General features: G+C 45.3%; 1 protein-coding gene across 1 annotated transcript; it reads left to right on the top strand.

Moving 5' to 3' along the window:
- The first annotated feature begins 9,734 nt into the window (after positions 1-9,734).
- On the top strand, positions 9,735-12,009 carry LOC306832860 (uncharacterized protein). The gene is made up of 4 exons (XM_079357873.1): positions 9,735-10,622; positions 10,843-10,977; positions 11,070-11,123; positions 11,380-12,009. The coding sequence occupies exons 1-4, from the start codon at positions 9,755-9,757 to the stop codon at positions 11,625-11,627; spliced, it is 1,305 nt and encodes a 434-aa protein (XP_079213999.1). The 5' UTR covers positions 9,735-9,754; the 3' UTR covers positions 11,628-12,009.
- Positions 12,010-18,942: the final 6,933 nt, after the last annotated feature.

Genomic DNA, 18,942 nt, shown 5'->3' on the forward strand with positions numbered 1-18,942 from the left:
GATTTTGGGACAAGGACCACTGGAGAACTCCACTCACTTTGCCCAGGCTCTATCACCCCAATCTCCAACATGTACGACAACTCTCCTCTTAAACACTCCAGTTTAGATGGTGCCAACCGGTACGGATGTTGTTTGATTGGAACCGCACTGCCCACATCCACATCATGCACTGCTCGAGACGTGCATCCTGGGACATCCTTGAAAAGGGGGGAGAACTCAGCCAACAGATCTTTCACCTGACCCTGCCGCTCGGCTGGTAGATGCCCAAGCTGACCATTCAGTGACCTAAGAGCCTCTGAATTCCTTAGCCGGAATCCGACCGTTTCCACTTGCTCACTGACCTCATCAGCAACCTGTACCATAACTGCACAGGCCACCGTAGACCCGCGCGAAGGACCCAAATACTGCTTTAACAGGTTTACATGGCACAATCGGGTTTTCCTCCTGCCTTCAGGAGTACTGATCACATAATTTTTGTCTCCCACCTTCCTCAAGACAGCATATGGACCACAAAATGAGGTGCTTAGACCGGATGTACGCTGCGGCACCAATACTAGAACCTGATCCCCAACGGCAAAATGCCGGTCAACTGCTTTCTTGTCAAACTGACCCTTCATACGCATCTGGGTCTGATGTAAATTTTCCCGGGCAACCTGACATGCTGACCACAATCGATCTTTAAATTCAGACACATAGTGCAGCATGGTAGTAGCGGGTTTGGGCTGAAGCAACTGTTCCTGGAACAGCTTCAGGGGACCTCTAACCTCATGGCCAAACACAAGCTCAAATGGGGTAAACCCGGTGGACTCACTCACAGAATCTCTCATCGCAAAAAGCAAAAACGGAAGCGAAACGTCCCAATCCCCAGGAAATTTAATGCTATAAGTTTTCAACATCGTTTTAAGGGTCTGATGAGCCCGTTCAAGAGCTCCTTGGGACTGCGGATGATATGCCGAAGAAACGGCCTGTGAAATTCCAAGTTCACACATCACCTCCTGAAAGACTCCAGACACGAAATTCGTTCCCTGATCATGCTGCACTTGCTTTGGAAGACCAAACCTGGAAAAGAAACCTAGGAGGGCCTCTATGATGGTTCTGGCTTTGATATTCCTCAAAGGCACAGCTTCAAGGAAACGAGTTGTAACATCCATGATTGTCAACATGAACTCATTGCCTTTCCTAGTCTTAGGTAAAGGGCCAACACAGTCTATGACAACCTTTGAAAAGGGCTCTTCGACCACTGGCACAGGGGTCAGAGGAGCTACAGGGATTTTCTGATTGGGCTTCCCCACAAGCTGACAAGAGTGGCAAGATCGACAAAAAGATACCACATCTTTATGGAGTTTGGGCCAGTAAAAATGCTTCATAACTCGAGCTTGAGTCTTTCTGATACCCGAGTGACCGGCTAGTGGTGTCTCATGGGCCAAACTTAGCACTTCACTGCGATAACCAGGAGGCAGGACTATCTGCTTAACCACACTCCACTCTTCAGTGGCGGGTCGATTTGGGGGTCTCCACTTCCTCATAAGCACATCACCGTGTAAATAAAAACCCTCAGCCAGGTTTACACTCTCCTCCAACGACAGAGCTGTCTCCCTGAGAGAGCTCAGAATGGGATCCTGTTTCTGCTCTACGATCAGCGTCTCTCTATTCAACAGAGGCAGCTGATCCACCCCACACCATTTAATGAAGACCGTGTCTCCCAAGTCTCCAGGAAAAGCTTCCTCTGGGGTAGGTACCTTGGCTCCCTCCTCAATCCTAACAGATTGATTTTTAAGGGTTTTCGTTTGTGAGCGAGTGACAACACAGACTGGAAAAGCTTCCGGATACTGCTCCTCTAACGCCTTCGTCTCCGCCACTTCGCAAGGAGTGGGAGATACAATGGGGGTTACAACCACCCGGTCCTGCGCCAAGTCGTTTCCCAACAGAAAAGTAACTCCGGGTACTGGCAGCCCAGGCGTCACTCCCACTGAAGCATATCCAACAAAGATGTTGGTTCTCACAAACATCCGGTATAAGGGAACAGCACTGTAGCCACCCCCAAACCCTTCCACAGGCACATAAACCCCTAGCGCTGCTGATTCAGGAAGATCTATAGCACCATTTACGACTAGAGACTGCCCTGATGCGGTGTCCCTGAGAACCATCACAGAAGCCTCAGCTACACCCTCCTCTACAGCCACCTTCCCCATGGAGAGGAAACCATCAAACATTTTCAGATCTGCTTTATCCACAGTTTCTGCCTGATCTCCAACTGGGGTGGAGCTTACCAGATTACAAGCAACAGAACGACTCGCCTCGGTTCTGGATGGCTCTCTTCTTTGAAGGGCAGGACAACGAGACTTTATATGACCCGGCTTTCGACAATAGTGACAAATAATGTCGCCAGGGAAAGGAGAAGGCCTATCCCCGGGATGAGTCTGCAACCTGTGTGGCCGTCCCCCATTCTGGTAATGTACAGACGGACGCCAACCACCACTACGCTTCTCACTGTGACGTTTCTCGAAATCTCCAGTCTGTTGGGTATGAGAGCTGGACTTATCACGCCACGACTCTTTATGAATGAGAACATAATTATCCGCAGCTTCGGCGGCCTTTGACACCGTTTTCACATCCAGATCATTCAAATACGTCTGCATGACCTTTGGCAAACTCTGCTTGAACTGCTCCAACACCAGCAACTCCCTTAAGTCCTTAAACTCATACACCTCACTGGCTCTCAGCCACTTATCAAAAGCTGCTTCCTGCTGCCTTGCAAAATCCAGGTAAGTCTGTCCGGATTGCAGCCGGTCTGTCCTGAACCGCTGTCTATAAGCCTCTGGAACCAACTCATAACATTTCAGGACAGTTTGTCGAACAAAATCATACTCATCAATCCGACTCACATCAAGTGCAACATAGGCTTCCTGGGCCTTCCCTGTTAAGGAGCCCTGTATGAGTGTGACCCACTCCTCTTTTGGCCAGTCTCGCTGCAAAGCGATCTTCTCGAACATATCAAAAAAAGATTCCACCTTCTCAGGATCAAACCTGGGTACCAAGGACATACACTTATTCACATCAAATACTTCTCGCTGTTCCTGACGCCTACGATCCAGAGCAAGCTTAGCCCTCTCAAAGTCAAGTTTTATTTTTTCATGCTCTCTGTCTCTCTCTCGTTCTTGACGCTCACACTCCCTGGCTTGCGCGTCAGAGTTACAATTTACCAATATACTCTGCATGAGTTCAGGTTTTCTGGCATCCTCAGGGGCATCTAACTCCAAATATTCCATAATTGTCCATAATTTAGTTTTGTCCAGTTTTGCCAGCCGTGTACGTGTTACATCAGTTTCAAAAAACTGCTCTGAGTCAAACTCCGCCATGCTTCAAGTTGACTACAAAACAATGCAAACAAATCGAATTGACCTGCACCAAATACACGCATCCAAACTCGGATAAGCCACTACAACCAACGCCTTCAAAACTCACTAGCCCATACAACGCCCAATACGAAGCTATAGTCAGTCGGACATTAACAAACAACTCACCGCAGAGATTCAAAACAACACTGTGCACCCTAGTCAAAACACAGCACCGGACTGCCACACTACTGCACAGGACCAATAGCAATCATAACATTAGTTTTTTTTTTCCTCTTATCCCGCCTGACAGAAAACAAACAGTCGTCAGCTGACGTGTTACTATGGCTACCGCAACAGCTACTGACGCTTAGCTACCGGGCTAACCTCGGTCTCAACATTTCTACACGCGCCACTACCTAACCGGACACACAGCAGATGGCAAAACACAAAAGAAGATGGCAAAAGAAACTTTAGACCACACCGGCTACGCCTCCAATGATAAGGATAAGTTAATATTCCCGGACGAGCCCCCACTTGTTACGCGCTCACCACTCACTGCTAACAGGCTACCTCCAGCCTAACCCAGTGAGCCCGTAACCTCGTAGCCTACCTCTCCTTGCGTGTTGTGTTTACGTGAGGGTGTTCCTAAAAGTTCCCTCGTGTGTGCAACTTGGTCCTGTCTGGAAAGAGGGGGGGGGTGCATGTGGCTGACTCACCGATCTGTTGACCACCTCTCACAATCTGGTGGGGTTTCGCTCCGCCAGCTCACGCTTTCTTCCTGGATGTCCGCTCAGTATAGTGCTCAAAACAAAAGTCCCCCGTGGTGTCAATATTAAGAAAACAAAACAATTGTTCATCAGGTCAACGTGCTCTCCTTTCAGGCGTCTTGCGTCTCGGCGTCCTTTTCGTGGAAACTCCTCCCCTCAGGCACCTCTGCAGGTGCTCCTTATCAAGGGTTTTTTTGAGCCGCCACCACACCTCCCCTCCAGGTGTGATATCAGTCCTGACCCTACCTTTCCACCTACAAAACACACCCACTGCCAAAGACCCCCGGAAGAGACTGCCCTCAAGCATAATCATAACAACACTAATATTATACATTGTGATATCAAAATTCAACTCAGTCACTAAAAATGTATTTTAAGTCACATAATGCATGCATGCAAGACAACTGTAAAATGTAAAGTTTCTGTGTGGAAATCACATTTTTACTGTAGTGAGCTTTCACATTGATGCATGCTTTTAAAGGTGCTATATAAATATAGTTAATAATATTATGTCTCTGTGTACCAGGTGATTATGTTAACCCTCCTTCTGTCTCTGGACACATAGGGTTACAGTACACACAGGAATGCAGAGGCGGAGGCGTTTAAACCCAAAGGAAGATGCAAGGTGCTGTATTGCGTCTGGGAAGGACAAAAGTGACCTCGATGTCAGGTTCATCAGCTCTTTTAAGGGTAAGATAGGTCTGACTAAGGACTGTTGGCCTTATAAAATGTCCTGGTTCTCCTGACTTCATCACTTGTGTTTGTGTTTTAACAGGGCGGGGCGTCTTTGCTTGTGTTCCATTTGAAAAAGGAGACTTCCTGTTGGAGTATCGTGGTGAACTAATAAGCAAACAAGAATGTGAGAGGAGACAGCGAGTTTATCACAACAAGCTGAAGGTCTTCATGTTTGAGTTTCGCCATAATGGAACATTTTGGTGGTATGTATTAAAACTCAATGCTTTATGTCAGTGACTTAACACAGAGCATTTGATAGTCCAGATCTTAATAGGCTCTTAATCCAGAAAATATACACATGCATGTATTTAATATTGATCGTTTGTATTTGAAGTGTTGATGCAGCAAAAGAAGATGAGTCACTTGGAAGGTTGGTCAACGATGACCACATCAACCCAAACGCTAAAATGAAGCACCTAAATGTAGAAGGGAAGCCCCATCTGTGTCTGTTTGCAAGACGAGACATCGAGCCAGGAGAGGAGATCACCTATGACTATGGTGACTCGGACTGGCCTTGGAGAGGACAGGTGATTATATGAACATGTGCTGAAAGTGATCATTGTTCGGAGGGAAACAAAGGAGGGAAATAGGGCTGAATGCTTTACAATGAATCTGCTGTTTTTCAACACTCAGGAGTGTGGTGAGGAGTCGTCCACTGAGCAGCGTGGTGACACATCCACCTCTGAGGGGGGCACGTCTACAGCCACAGAGGACTGTGGGGAACTCTTTAAAAAGGTGAATATATGTAGAGCTTCAGAGTGCTCTTGAACAGCTCATAACTATGTTTTAATAATAATGATGACAAATGAAGCTGGCACAATGCTGTGATGAAAGGTAAACACTCGTACCTGGTTGTGTTAGATATCTACCCTACATGTGCTTTACTCACATTAAACACTTGACTTATCATACGTGTCCTTTCAAACGCCTAAACAGCCGTGTGCTTTATCTTCTTTAGTAAAAACTTAAGATCATCTATTCATATTTACATATTTTATTTGGTCCACAAATGTTATATGGTCCACTGTCAGTTGTTTACATTCTTTCATTGTTAGTGAACTTCATGGGTTTTAGATTTGTGTCTATAATTATCTTCTCAATAAAGCACTAATCAAGACTATTTTCATTTCCTGGACCCGTCCTCTACCAGAACTATTCTCCATGAATCACATAAACATTTGACCTCTTGATAATTATGTCATAACTTCTGCACTGTTACTTGGTATTGTTTAACCGCTCCCTGTCTCCTCTCAGCCTGCTGACGTGGACACGTCTCCCAGAGTGTCTGAGGCTGGACATCCTGATCAGGTGAGTCAACATGCTTGAATGATTTCTAAGTCATCTTAGTCTGTAAGAGTTAAAACTATTCAGGATGCACTTCAGTGATTTTGTGCCCTCTTTTGAGGTTAATAGTGATAGTGAGAACTCTATGAAATGTCATTGTGCTTCCTCTCATGTATCATTGTTTGTTCTTTAGTGTGTGATGGAGACAGAGGACTCACCTGTGTCTCTAAGCCACAGTGAGCTGAGTCCAGGACACGGGCAGCAACCCAGTTTTAAAAAGGTAAGGTAAGTTTTCTAATAGTCTCTGTTTTTACTATCAGACTCATAATGTTTACATGTGCTGTGTTTGTGTATATAGTCTGAAATGATTATAATGTATGGACCAGTTTACTGGAGACTTCCCTCTACTTAAAAGCTACATTTGAATCAGAGAGAGTCTGCAGTCATTTGAGTATGTGACTTGGGCTCAATCCCAAGTCCCTTATTTGCACCGAGTGTCCTCCGAGTTGTGTCCTCCACTTGCGTCTTAGTCCCGCCCACCAGAGATGCACGGAGGAAACAAAGCCGAGGAGAGAGGACCGAGGAAATCAGCTTTAAGACACATGAGACGTCATTTCCTCGACAGCGTCACATGACGCGACATCAGCTGATCACGTTCAGCTGTCAATCAGCCTAACAGCTGTTTATGTCCACACAAACACGCACTGTCTTACTTCTAATCACACACACACTTTATTATTTCTATTCTATTTCTATTTCGGTGCTGTTAAACATATTTAAACATAAATGACTTCTGGCCATTTTCTTTTTCAAAGAAATGAACAAGCTTGCTCGACTTCTTGGCCTACACCTACACTGACAGGAGGAGACAGCCTGCTAGTGTTTGGAAAGAGCCTCCATGTTTAAACCACATTTAGAATCTGAAGGCTGTGACCTTGAAAGTTTTTTCAAAAAAATCTTTTTGAGGTATAGAAATGTGATGTTGTGCGTCAGTGAAAGCTCTTAGTGTATTGTGAATGTGTAGTAATCAATAATGGAGACCTTGAACATGACATTATCCTCTGAGTGTTTTACTCTGTCCACATATGTGGCTTTGGGAGCGTGGCCTTCTTGTCCTTTTAAAGTCAGCCTAAGTCAAAGGTCAGCCTAAACACCTTCCCGGTCAGGTGTGATAGTGTGTATATGTAAATATGTGGCTTTGGGAGCAAGGCCTTCTTGTCCTTTTTAAAGTCGCCCTAAACCACCATCCAATCAGGTGTGAGAGTGTGTACCGTATATGTAAATATGAGGCTTTGGGAGCGAGGACTTCTTGTCCTTTGACAGTCAGCCTAAGTCAAAGGTCAGCCTAAACACCTTCCCGGTCAGGTGTGATAGTGTGTATAGGTAAATATGTGGCTTTGGGAGCAAGGCCTTCTTGTCCTTTTTAAAGTCGCCCTAAACCACCATCCAATCAGGTGTGAGAGTGTGTATAGGTAAATATGTGGCTTTGGGAGCAAGGCCTTCTTGTCCTTTTTAAAGTCGCCCTAAACCACCATCCAATCAGGTGTGAGAGTGTGTATAGGTAAATATGTGGCTTTGGGAGCAAGGCCTTCTTGTCCTTTTTAAAGTCAGCCTAAGTCAAAGGTCAGCCTAAACACCTTCCCGGTCAGGTGTGATAGTGTGTATATGTTGTGTAATCAAACACACACACTGTATTATTTCTCATCAAATACACACTCCTCGGATCAGCCTCCTCGCTCCTCTCTCCTCCGTTCGCTATAAGAGCTTTGGGACGATCCTCAACATGGCGTCTCTGGAACTACTTCCTGTTTGAACGAGGAGCGAGGAGACTGCAAATAAGGGACTTGGGATTGAGCCATTGATGTGCATGTGGCTTGTTGGCCCCTTTTATCTGTCAAAAACACAAATATGTCTCCCATGTACTGTAACACAGAGGCTCTGATGCTAACTGTCTCTCTTTCAGCCCCCTGATGTTGACATGTCTCCCACAGTGTCCGAGGCTGGACATCCTGAAGACGTATGTATACATATATACATGTTAGTGTGTGCACTCAGTAAGTCTGACTTAAAATGAAGGCCTCCCATGAATTAAGATTGTGTGGGATTATTTTTGTTGTATTTGAAGTGAAATCCTACAGGAGGTTTACAAAAGGTTTTGTCCTTCAGGGTCTAAAGATTTGTTTTTCTCTGCAGTGTCCCAAACATCGTCTGCTGTGCATTACTATGTCGACCTTGGACAGCTGTCTTCATTGCCTTGGACCCTTTACCCCTTTGCCGTGGGTCGGGTTTAAATGCAAAGGTACTTTATCTAACGAATTATTGTGCTAAATTAAACTTGTCAAATTGAGCAGATAGAGTAAGAAACCAAAACAACAAAGACATGTATAACAATGTATATTACGTTACATTGCATATGTTTTCACAGTTTGTCAAGGAATCTGGCATCAGACCTGCTACAGTCGGATGAATGATCAGGATCGAACATCAGACCTGGATGAGCAGTCGAGCTCTGGAAGTGAATATGTACCAGACTCAGAGCCAGATTATGATTCAGATTCAAGCATCCCCTACCTCACGGTGCCTCGTCGCTCACAAACTGGATTAAATCCAGAGAAAGCTGCTTCACCTAGTAACTCCACATCTAACATTTTGGACACAAGTATTCCTGTTACAGCTGCTCCATACAGAAGTAGGCCACTTTCTTCTGCTCACATGTATCCTTCAGACACAACAGATTCAACTTCTGGAGATTTGGATGGCACTGCAACTGAAACATCCGATTCTGCACTGTCTGACAAAGGCTCATCAAAGAAGGAAGATAAAGACCCAACTGCTCTCAGTTTGACTGTTAGAAACTACTGTTTTATATGTGGAAAGTCACAAAGCAGACTGACTCGTCACCTGAAAACACACATGTCCCACCCAGAAGTTTCGTATGCCTTCTATCTCCCTGAGGATTCAACGGAGCGCAAGATATTATTTGAAAAAATGCGAAATAGGGGGAACTTCAAACACAACTGTTCGGTACTCCAAGGTGGAACAGGACCATTGAAAGTGAAAAGGAAGCCAAAAGCTACAGCTATGGTTGGACGTTTTGTGCACTGCATGCACTGTCAGGGGCTTTACATCCGCAAAGAACTGTGGAGACATGTCAAAAGATGTCCATGCAGGCCAGGAAACAAGGATCTGGAACAAACTGGTCGACGCAGAGTGCTGGCTCTGGCTGCAGCCCAAGAAACAGTATTTAGTCAACAATTTTCCAGTGGAATGTGGAAGATCCTGAGCACCATGAAGATGGACGAGGTTGGCCTGGCTGTGCGGAACGACCTCTCTATTGTTCATTTTGCCCAGTCACTTTACAACAGGCACGGACAGGACCCCACAAAGTGTGAATATATGCGTCAAAAGCTCCGTGAGGTGGGACGACTGCTGATATGCCTGCGCACAGACTTCTTGATTCACAGCTTGGAGGAGGCATTAAAGCCTTCCAACTTTCAGAGAGTTGTTCAGGCAGTCAAGAAAGTTGCTGGATTTGATGAGAAGACTCTCTCCTATCACACTCCAAGCCTGGCTTTGAAGTTGGGGCACACACTACATATAATCTGTGACATTGTCCGGTGTAGGGCCCTGATGGCAGAAGATGATGGACTGATCAAGTCATGTGAAACATTCAGTAAGCTTTACACCTCCAAGTGGTGTGAGATGGTGTCCCACAGTGCTCTGAACACGCTGAGTAGTGCAAAGTATAATAAAGCAACAACACTGCCCTTTACAGAGGATGTTAGAACACTTCACCAGTACCTGCAGAAGACTGGAGAGGCAGCTGTCGGCAGCTTGAGAGGAGAGGCCACATGCAAGAACTATGCTGAGCTTTCAAAGGTTACTTTGGCACAAATCATCGTGTTCAACCGGCGACGTGCTGGAGAAGTCTCCAAAATGCTCCTCAGGGGTTTTGAGGAGAGAGACAGAACAACACTGCACCAAGATGTGGCCATGGGACTGTCTAAGCTGGAGCAGAGGCTGTGCAGCTATTTCACCAGAGTAGAAATAGTTGGAAAAAGAGAAAGAAAGGTTGTTGTTCTTCTCACACCATGGATGGTAGATGCTCTGACGCTGCTGACTAGCAAGAGGAGGGAATGTGGTGTCCCTGAGAAAAATGTCTTTCTTTTTGCGAGACCCAAAGCTCTGAGCCACTACAGAGGACAAGACTGTTTGCGTTTTTATGCAGGTCAGTGTGGAGCCGAGCACCCGGAGCTCCTCAGGTCAACCCATCTCCGAAAACATGTGGCCACTCTGTCACAAATACTGAATTTGAAGAACAATGAACTCGATCAGGTTGCAGACTTCCTCGGACACGACATTCGTGTCCATCGGGATTTTTACAGGTTGCCAGTTCCAACCACACAATTAGCAAAGATCTCAAAACTACTGTTGTCCATGGAAAAAGGCAATCTCGCTGGCCTGCAGGGAAAATCCCTGGATGACATTGAAATTGAAGGTTTGTATTAATATTGATACCATTTGACTTTCAAGCAAGTACATACAAGCTGTTTTTGGATACCTCAACCTTGATTTTTCTACCCTGTCTCTACGATTTACCCAAACTAGCAGTATTGAAGAATGAGAACATGTCTTTTTGTTGCAGATTTTTTCTCTGAAATATAAATTCCAATGAAAATCCACTAATGTCCAGCTGTTGTATGAATTATTTTCTCTAGATGAGATGTCATTCACTGATACTGAAGCCAAAGACAGTGGCAGTGACTCAGAGGGCAGAAGCACAGAGGCCAAACAACTAGAGCCTGTAGATGAAGAAGAAGACCTGGGTCAGGCCCAAACCTCCGAGGGCCACGGTAAGTCCCTCATATGGGCTTCTCTTTTAGCAGAGGTGGGGAACAGTCTATTGATGAGACTCTTTTCACAAGTCATGTTTGGTCTTTTTCAGAGATACTGCCACAAGAGACATCCTCAGCAGGAGAGATGGCCCCTTCATCTGAAGGTAAGACAGTCTTCAAAAATGATAAGAAACAATGAGACCTCCAGAACAGGTAAATGTAGAGAAATGAAATTCATTAAATTAGGCCATAGAATTACAGATAAGTGACAGTGATATCTTTAATACAGACCTGTATGTGTCTTCCCTATCCCTGCAAAAACCCCGTTTACTTAAATTTATTAACAAACTTAAAAGAAAGGTTTGATTTAATCTAACTATCTTTATCTTTCATTTCTTAATTTACTGGGTTATGTTTCAGGAAGAAATGCAGATCTGGAGTTTGAGGCAACGAGACCAAAGAAGATGTGGACAAAAGCTGAGGTTGCTGCAGTGATGAGACACTTTGCACTTCACATCTCCAAAGGAAAACTTGCCTCCAAAGCTGAATGCAGCCAATGCCAGCAGGCAGAGGAGCCGGTGCTGTCGCAACGTTCAGTTCAGAACATAAGAGACTTTGTGAGAAACAGAATTATCACAAACAAGAGGAAGGCGAAGATGAAACAGTAACCCCATCATGTCAGTGTTCAGGGTTCATGCTGGTTTTTTCCTCACAGCTCAACCCACTTTATGTTTAGACTCTTTGCACTATGGTACAGACCACTACTGAGAGGCTGTTAACACATGCCTCTGTTCTTTTTGTGATTTTCAGTTTGCCAAAATATGTAGCTGTTATGTTTCATTCTGTTTCATGTGAGCTTCCTCACAGTCACTGGTTTATTTACCAGAGTTTTAATTTGTTGTATCCTGTACCTCCCTTCAGTGAAGGCCAAGAAATCTAGCAGGCTTGTTAATTCTTTTTGATGAAGAAAATGGCCAGAATTAATTTGTGTTTAAACCACCTTTAGAATCTGAAGGCTGTGCACTTGAAAGTTTTTTCAAAAAAAATCTTTTTGAGGTATAGAAATGTGATCTGTTTCCTTATTAAAGTTGTGCATCAGTGAAAGCTCTTAGTGTATTGTGAATGTGTAGTAATCAATGTGTTTTACTCTGTCCACATATGTGGCTGTGGGGGCGTGGCCTTCTTGTCCTTTTAAAGTCGGCCTAAGTCAAAGGTCAGCCTAAACACCTTCCCGGTCAGGTGTGATAGTGTGTATATGTAAATATGTGGCTTTGGGGGCGTGGCCTCCTTGTCCCTTTAAAGTCGCCCTAAACCAGGTATGGTCAGTATAAACCATAACTTTAAGGTCGCCATAAACCACCATCTAGTCAGGTGGGATATCTCAGCCTCTGAAGCTCCTAGAACAGCGCTGAATAGAGCCAAATTTTTTTCAATTTTTTTGAAGTGTGTTGGCCTTACTCCCAAGGCTCTAGGACCTTGGGAAAGGTGTGTCGGTCTAATCCACCAACATGCCCAGTTTGGGATTTTGTCGGTCTATACCCTATAAACCTCTGTGTGTGTGTGTGTGTGTGTGTGTGTGTGTGTGTGTGTGTGTGTGTGTGTGTGTGTGTGTGTGTGTGTGTGTGTGTGTGTGTGTGTGTGTGTGTGTGTGTGTGTGTGTGTGTGTGTGTGTGTGTGTGTGTGTGTGTGTGTGTGTGTGTGTGTGTGTGTGTGTGTGTTAAATCCAACCCAGCTGGAGGACACCGCCACCCAACGCTCCGCCAGGCCAAGGCTCTGTCATCAAGGACTGCATAGACTTGAAGAGGAGTGAGTGGAACGACGGACGCCGAAGGAGACATGAGGCCCGTATTGCACCTAGCCTCCCTTGGACTTACCTGCTCTGACATTGGCGGACAGCTCACTATTCCTCACCGATGTCACAAGTGAGGAAACTTCAATTCCCAGAGACGACATTGCACACCGGGGTTTGAGCTTCGGATTAAATAGCATATTGCAGGTTAAATCTTTTTTTTTTTGTAAATTAACACTTCACCTTGTCCGATAATGGCTGTAGAATAAGCACGTGAATTTTCTGTATGTTCCTCACCACTAAAGGGCTCTAATTTAGAGATTAAAGTAGCTGTTTTTAGTGTAGCTGTGTTTAGGACAGCGTGCATGGATTACGTGCAGTGGACGTGTGCTGTGAACTCGCATCAGGAGCATACTACACTATAGACTTTATTTTTCACAACAACTTGACCACTGGGCTGGATCAGGAAAAAAAACAAATCAACATCAGTGCTGCATTTGCACAGGCTTTGGTGTCTCTCTCACACGCACAGATAATAATTCATGGGGGACTCCCTGGTGTCATGTCACAGCTGAACTAACGCCAGGCGAAGGCTCTGTCATGGAGGACATATATCAAAGTCTTGATATAAAATTGTAGTGAAAAGAATGTGAATGCCTCAGGTTTGAATGTGTAAGTTTGGGAAGTTTTAACAGCTCAAGTGTGTGTGTGTGTGTGTGTGTGTGTGTGTGTGTGTGTGTGTGTGTGTGTGTGTGTGTGTGTGTGTGTGTGTGTGTGTGTGTGTGTGTGTGTGTGTGTGTGTGTGTGTGTGTGTGTGTGTGTGTGTGTGTGTGTGTGTGTGTGTGTGTGTGTGTGTGTGTGTGTGTGTGTGTGTGTGTGTGTGTGTGTGTGTGTGTGTGTTAAATCCAACCCAGCTGGAGGACACCGCCACCCAACGCTCCGCCAGGCGAAGGCTCTGTCATCAAGGACTGCATAGACTTGAAGAGGAGTGAGTGGAACGACGGACGCCAAAGGAGACATGAGGCCCGTATTGCACCTAGCCTCCCTTGGACTTACCTGCTCTGACTGTGGCGGACAGCTCACTATTCCTCACCGATGTCACAAGTGAGGAAACTTCAATTCCCAGAGACGACATTGCACACCGGGGTTTGAGCTTCGGATTAAATAGCATATTGCAGGTTAAATCTTTTTTTTTTTGTAAATTAACACTTCACCTTGTCCGATAATGGCTGTAGAATAAGCACGTGAATTTTCTGTATGTTCCTCACCACTAAAGGGCTCTAATTTAAAGATTAAAGTAGCTGTTTTTAGTGTAGCTGTGTTTAGGACAGCGTGCATGGATTACGTGCAGTGGACGTGTGCTGTGAACTTGCATCAGGAGCATACTACACTATAGACTTTATTTTTCACAACAACTTGACCACTGGGCTGGATCAGGAAAAAAAACAAATCAACATCAGTGCTGCATTTGCGCAGGCTTTGGTGTCTTTCTCACACGCACAGATAATAATTCATGGGGGACTCCCTGGTGTCATGTCACAGCTGAACTAACGCCAGGCGAAGGCTCTGTCATCGAGGACATATATCAAAGTCTTGATATAAAATTTTTGTGAAAAGAATGTGAATGCCTCAGGTTTGAATGTGTAAGTTTGGGAAGTTTTAACAGCTCAACTGTGTGTGTGTGTGTGTGTGTGTGTGTGTGTGTGTGTGTGTGTGTGTGTGTGTGTGTGTGTGTGTGTGTGTGTGTGTGTGTGTGTGTGTGTGTGTGTGTGTGTGTGTGTGTGTGTGTGTGTGTGTGTGTGTGTGTGTGTGTGTGTGTGTGTGTGTGTGTGTGTGTGTGTGTGTGTGTGTGTTAAATCCAACCCAGCTGGAGGACACCGCCACCCAACGCTCCGCCAGGCGAAGGCTCTGTCATCAAGGACTGCATAGACTTGAAGAGGAGTGAGTGGAACGACGGACGCCGAAGGAGACATGAGGCCCGTATTGCACCTAGCCTCCCTTGGACTTACCTGCTCTGACATTGGCGGACAGCTCACTATTCCTCACCGATGTCACAAGTGAGGAAACTTCAATTCCCAGAGACGACATTGCACACCGGGGTTTGAGCTTCGGATTAAATAGCATATTGCAGGTTAAATCTTTTTTTTTTTGTAAATTAACACTTCACCTTGTCCGATAATGGCTGTAGAATAAGCACGTGAATTTTCTGTATGTTCCTCACCACTAAAGGGCTCTAATTTAAAGATTAAAGTAGCTGTTTTTAGTGTAGCTGTGTTTAGGACAGCGTGCATGGATTACGTGCAGTGGACGTGTGCTGTGAACTCGCATCAGGAGCATACTACACTATAGACTTTATTTTTCACAACAACTTGACCACTGGGCTGGATCAGGAAAAAAAACAAATCAACATCAGTGCTGCATTTGCGCAGGCTTTGGTGTCTTTCTCACACGCACAGATAATAATTCATGGGGGACTCCCTGGTGTCATGTCACAGCTGAACTAACGCCAGGCGAAGGCTCTGTCATCGAGGACATATATCAAAGTCTTGATATAAAATTTTAGTGAAAAGAATGTGAATGCCTCAGGTTTGACTGTGTAAGTTTGGGAAGTTTTAACAGCTCGTGTGTGTGTGTGTGTGTGTGTGTGTGTGTGTGTGTGTGTGTGTGTGTGTGTGTGTGTGTGTGTGTGTGTGTGTGTGTGTGTGTGTGTGTGTGTGTGTGTGTGTGTGTGTGTGTGTGTGTGTGTGTGTGTGTGTGTGTGTGTGTGTGTGTGTGTGTGTGTGTGTGTGTGTGTGTGTGTGTGTGTGTGTGTGTGTGTGTGTTAAATCCAACCCAGCTGGAGGACACCGCCACCCAACGCTCCGCCAGGCGAAGGCTCTGTCATCAAGGACTGCATAGACTTGAAGAGGAGTGAGTGGAACGACGGACGCCGAAGGAGACATGAGGCCCGTATTGCACCTAGCCTCCCTTGGACTTACCTGCTCTGACATTGGCGGACAGCTCACTATTCCTCACCGATGTCACAAGTGAGGAAACTTCAATTCCCAGAGACGACATTGCACACCGGGGTTTGAGCTTCGGATTAAATAGCATATTGCAGGTTAAATCTTTTTTTTTTTGTAAATTAACACTTCACCTTGTCCGATAATGGCTGTAGAATAAGCACGTGAATTTTCTGTATGTTCCTCACCACTAAAGGGCTCTAATTTAAAGATTAAAGTAGCTGTTTTTAGTGTAGCTGTGTTTAGGACAGCGTGCATGGATTACGTGCAGTGGACGTGTGCTGTGAACTTGCATCAGGAGCATACTACACTATAGACTTTATTTTTCACAACAACTTGACCACTGGGCTGGATCAGGAAAAAAAACAAATCAACATCAGTGCTGCATTTGCGCAGGCTTTGGTGTCTTTCTCACACGCACAGATAATAATTCATGGGGGACTCCCTGGTGTCATGTCACAGCTGAACTAACGCCAGGCGAAGGCTCTGTCATCGAGGACATATATCAAAGTCTTGATATAAAATTTTAGTGAAAAGAATGTGAATGCCTCAGGTTTGAATGTGTAAGTTTGGGAAGTTTTAACAGCTCAACTGTGTGTGTGTGTGTGTGTGTGTGTGTGTGTGTGTGTGTGTGTGTGTGTGTGTGTGTGTGTGTGTGTGTGTGTGTGTGTGTGTGTGTGTGTGTGTGTGTGTGTGTGTGTGTGTGTGTGTGTGTGTGTGTGTGTGTGTGTGTGTGTGTGTGTGTGTGTGTGTGTGTGTGTGTGTTAAATCCAACCCAGCTGGAGGACACCGCCACCCAACGCTCCGCCAGGCGAAGGCTCTGTCATCAAGGACTGCATAGACTTGAAGAGGAGTGAGTGGAACGACGGACGCCAAAGGAGACATGAGGCCCGTATTGCACCTAGCCTCCCTTGGACTTACCTGCTCTGACTGTGGCGGACAGCTCACTATTCCTCACCGATGTCACAAGTGAGGAAACTTCAATTCCCAGAGACGACATTGCACACCGGGGTTTGAGCTTCGGATTAAATAGCATATTGCAGGTTAAATCTTTTTTTTTTTGTAAATTAACACTTCACCTTGTCCGATAATGGCTGTAGAATAAGCACGTGAATTTTCTGTATGTTCCTCACCACTAAAGGGCTCTAATTTAAAGATTAAAGTAGCTGTTTTTAGTGTAGCTGTGTTTAGGACAGCGTGCATGGATTACGTGCAGTGGACGTGTGCTGTGAACTCGCATCAGGAGCATACTACACTATAGACTTTATTTTTCACAACAACTTGACCACTGGGCTGGATCAGGAAAAAAAACAAATCAACATCAGTGCTGCATTTGCGCAGGCTTTGGTGTCTTTCTCACACGCACAGATAATAATTCATGGGGGACTCCCTGGTGTCATGTCACAGCTGAACTAACGCCAGGCGAAGGCTCTGTCATCGAGGACATATATCAAAGTCTTGATATAAAATTTTAGTGAAAAGAATGTGAATGCCTCAGGTTTGACTGTGTAAGTTTGGGAAGTTTTAACAGCTCGTGTGTGTGTGTGTGTGTGTGTGTGTGTGTGTGTGTGTGTGTGTGTGTGTGTGTGTGTGTGTGTGTGTGTGTGTGTGTGTGTGTGTGTGTGTGTGTGTGTGTGTGTGTGTGTGTGTGTGTGTGTGTGTGTGTGTGTGTGTGTGTGTGTGTGTGTGTGTGTGTGTGTGTGTGTGTGTGTGTGTTAAATCCAACCCAGCTGGAGGACACCGCCACCCAACGCTCCGCCAGGCGAAGGCTCTGTCATCAAGGACTGCATAGACTTGAAGAGGAGTGAGTGGAACGACGGACGCCGAAGGAGACATGAGGCCCGTATTGCACCTAGCCTCCCTTGGACTTACCTGCTCTGACATTGGCGGACAGCTCACTATTCCTCACCGATGTCACAAGTGAGGAAACTTCAATTCCCAGAGACGACATTGCACACCGGGGTTTGAGCTTCGGATTAAATAGCATATTGCAGGTTAAATCTTTTTTTTTTTGTAAATTAACACTTCACCTTGTCCGATAATGGCTGTAGAATAAGCACGTGAATTTTCTGTATGTTCCTCACCACTAAAGGGCTCTAATTTAGAGATTAAAGTAGCTGTTTTTAGTGTAGCTGTGTTTAGGACAGCGTGCATGGATTACGTGCAGTGGACGTGTGCTGTGAACTCGCATCAGGAGCATACTACACTATAGACTTTATTTTTCACAACAACTTGACCACTGGGCTGGATCAGGAAAAAAAACAAATCAACATCAGTGCTGCATTTGCACAGGCTTTGGTGTCTCTCTCACACGCACAGATAATAATTCATGGGGGACTCCCTGGTGTCATGTCACAGCTGAACTAACGCCAGGCGAAGGCTCTGTCATGGAGGACATATATCAAAGTCTTGATATAAAATTGTAGTGAAAAGAATGTGAATGCCTCAGGTTTGAATGTGTAAGTTTGGGAAGTTTTAACAGCTCGTGTGTGTGTGTGTGTGTGTGTGTGTGTGTGTGTGTGTGTGTGTGTGTGTGTGTGTGTGTGTGTGTGTGTGTGTGTGTGTGTGTGTGTGTGTGTGTGTGTGTGTGTGTGTGTGTGTGTGTGTGTGTGTGTGTGTGTGTGTGTGTGTGTGTGTGTGTGTGTTAAATCCAACCCAGCTGGAGGACACCGCCACCCAACGCTCCGCCAGGCGAAGGCTCTGTCATCAAGGACTGCATAGACTTGAAGAGGAGTGAGTGGAACGACGGACGCCAAAGGAGACATGAGGCCCGTATTGCACCTAGCCTCCCTTGAACTTACCTGCTCTGACTGTGGCGGACAGCTCACTATTCCTCACCGATGTCACAAGTGAGGAAACTTCAATTCCCAGAGACGACATTGCACACCGGGGTTTGAGCTTCGGATTAAATAGCATATTGCAGGTTAAATCTTTTTTTTTTTGTAAATTAACACTTCACCTTGTCCGATAATGGCTGTAGAATAAGCACGTGAATTTTCTGTATGTTCCTCACCACTAAAGGGCTCTAATTTAGAGATTAAAGTAGCTGTTTTTAGTGTAGCTGTGTTTAGGACAGCGTGCATGGATTACGTGCAGTGGACGTGTGCTGTGAACTCGCATCAGGAGCATACTACACTATAGACTTTATTTTTCACAACAACTTGACCACTGGGCTGGATCAGGAAAAAAAAC

This window comes from Symphodus melops (assembly GCF_947650265.1).
Source record: "Symphodus melops genome assembly, chromosome: 12".
NCBI lineage: Eukaryota > Metazoa > Chordata > Actinopteri > Labriformes > Labridae > Symphodus > Symphodus melops.

What these genes read in the sequence shown, in the direction of transcription:
- LOC306832860 (XM_079357873.1), top strand. Translation starts at nt 9,755, where the DNA reads ATGGCAGAAGATGATGGACTGATCAAGTCATGTGAAACATTCAGTAAG. An exon ending in CCAAACCTCCGAGGGCCACG is followed by an intron (nt 10,978 to 11,069) that starts GTAAGTCCCTCA and finishes GGTCTTTTTCAG; the next exon opens with AGATACTGCCACAAGAGACA. An exon ending in GATGGCCCCTTCATCTGAAG is followed by an intron (nt 11,124 to 11,379) that starts GTAAGACAGTCT and finishes GTTATGTTTCAG; the next exon opens with GAAGAAATGCAGATCTGGAG.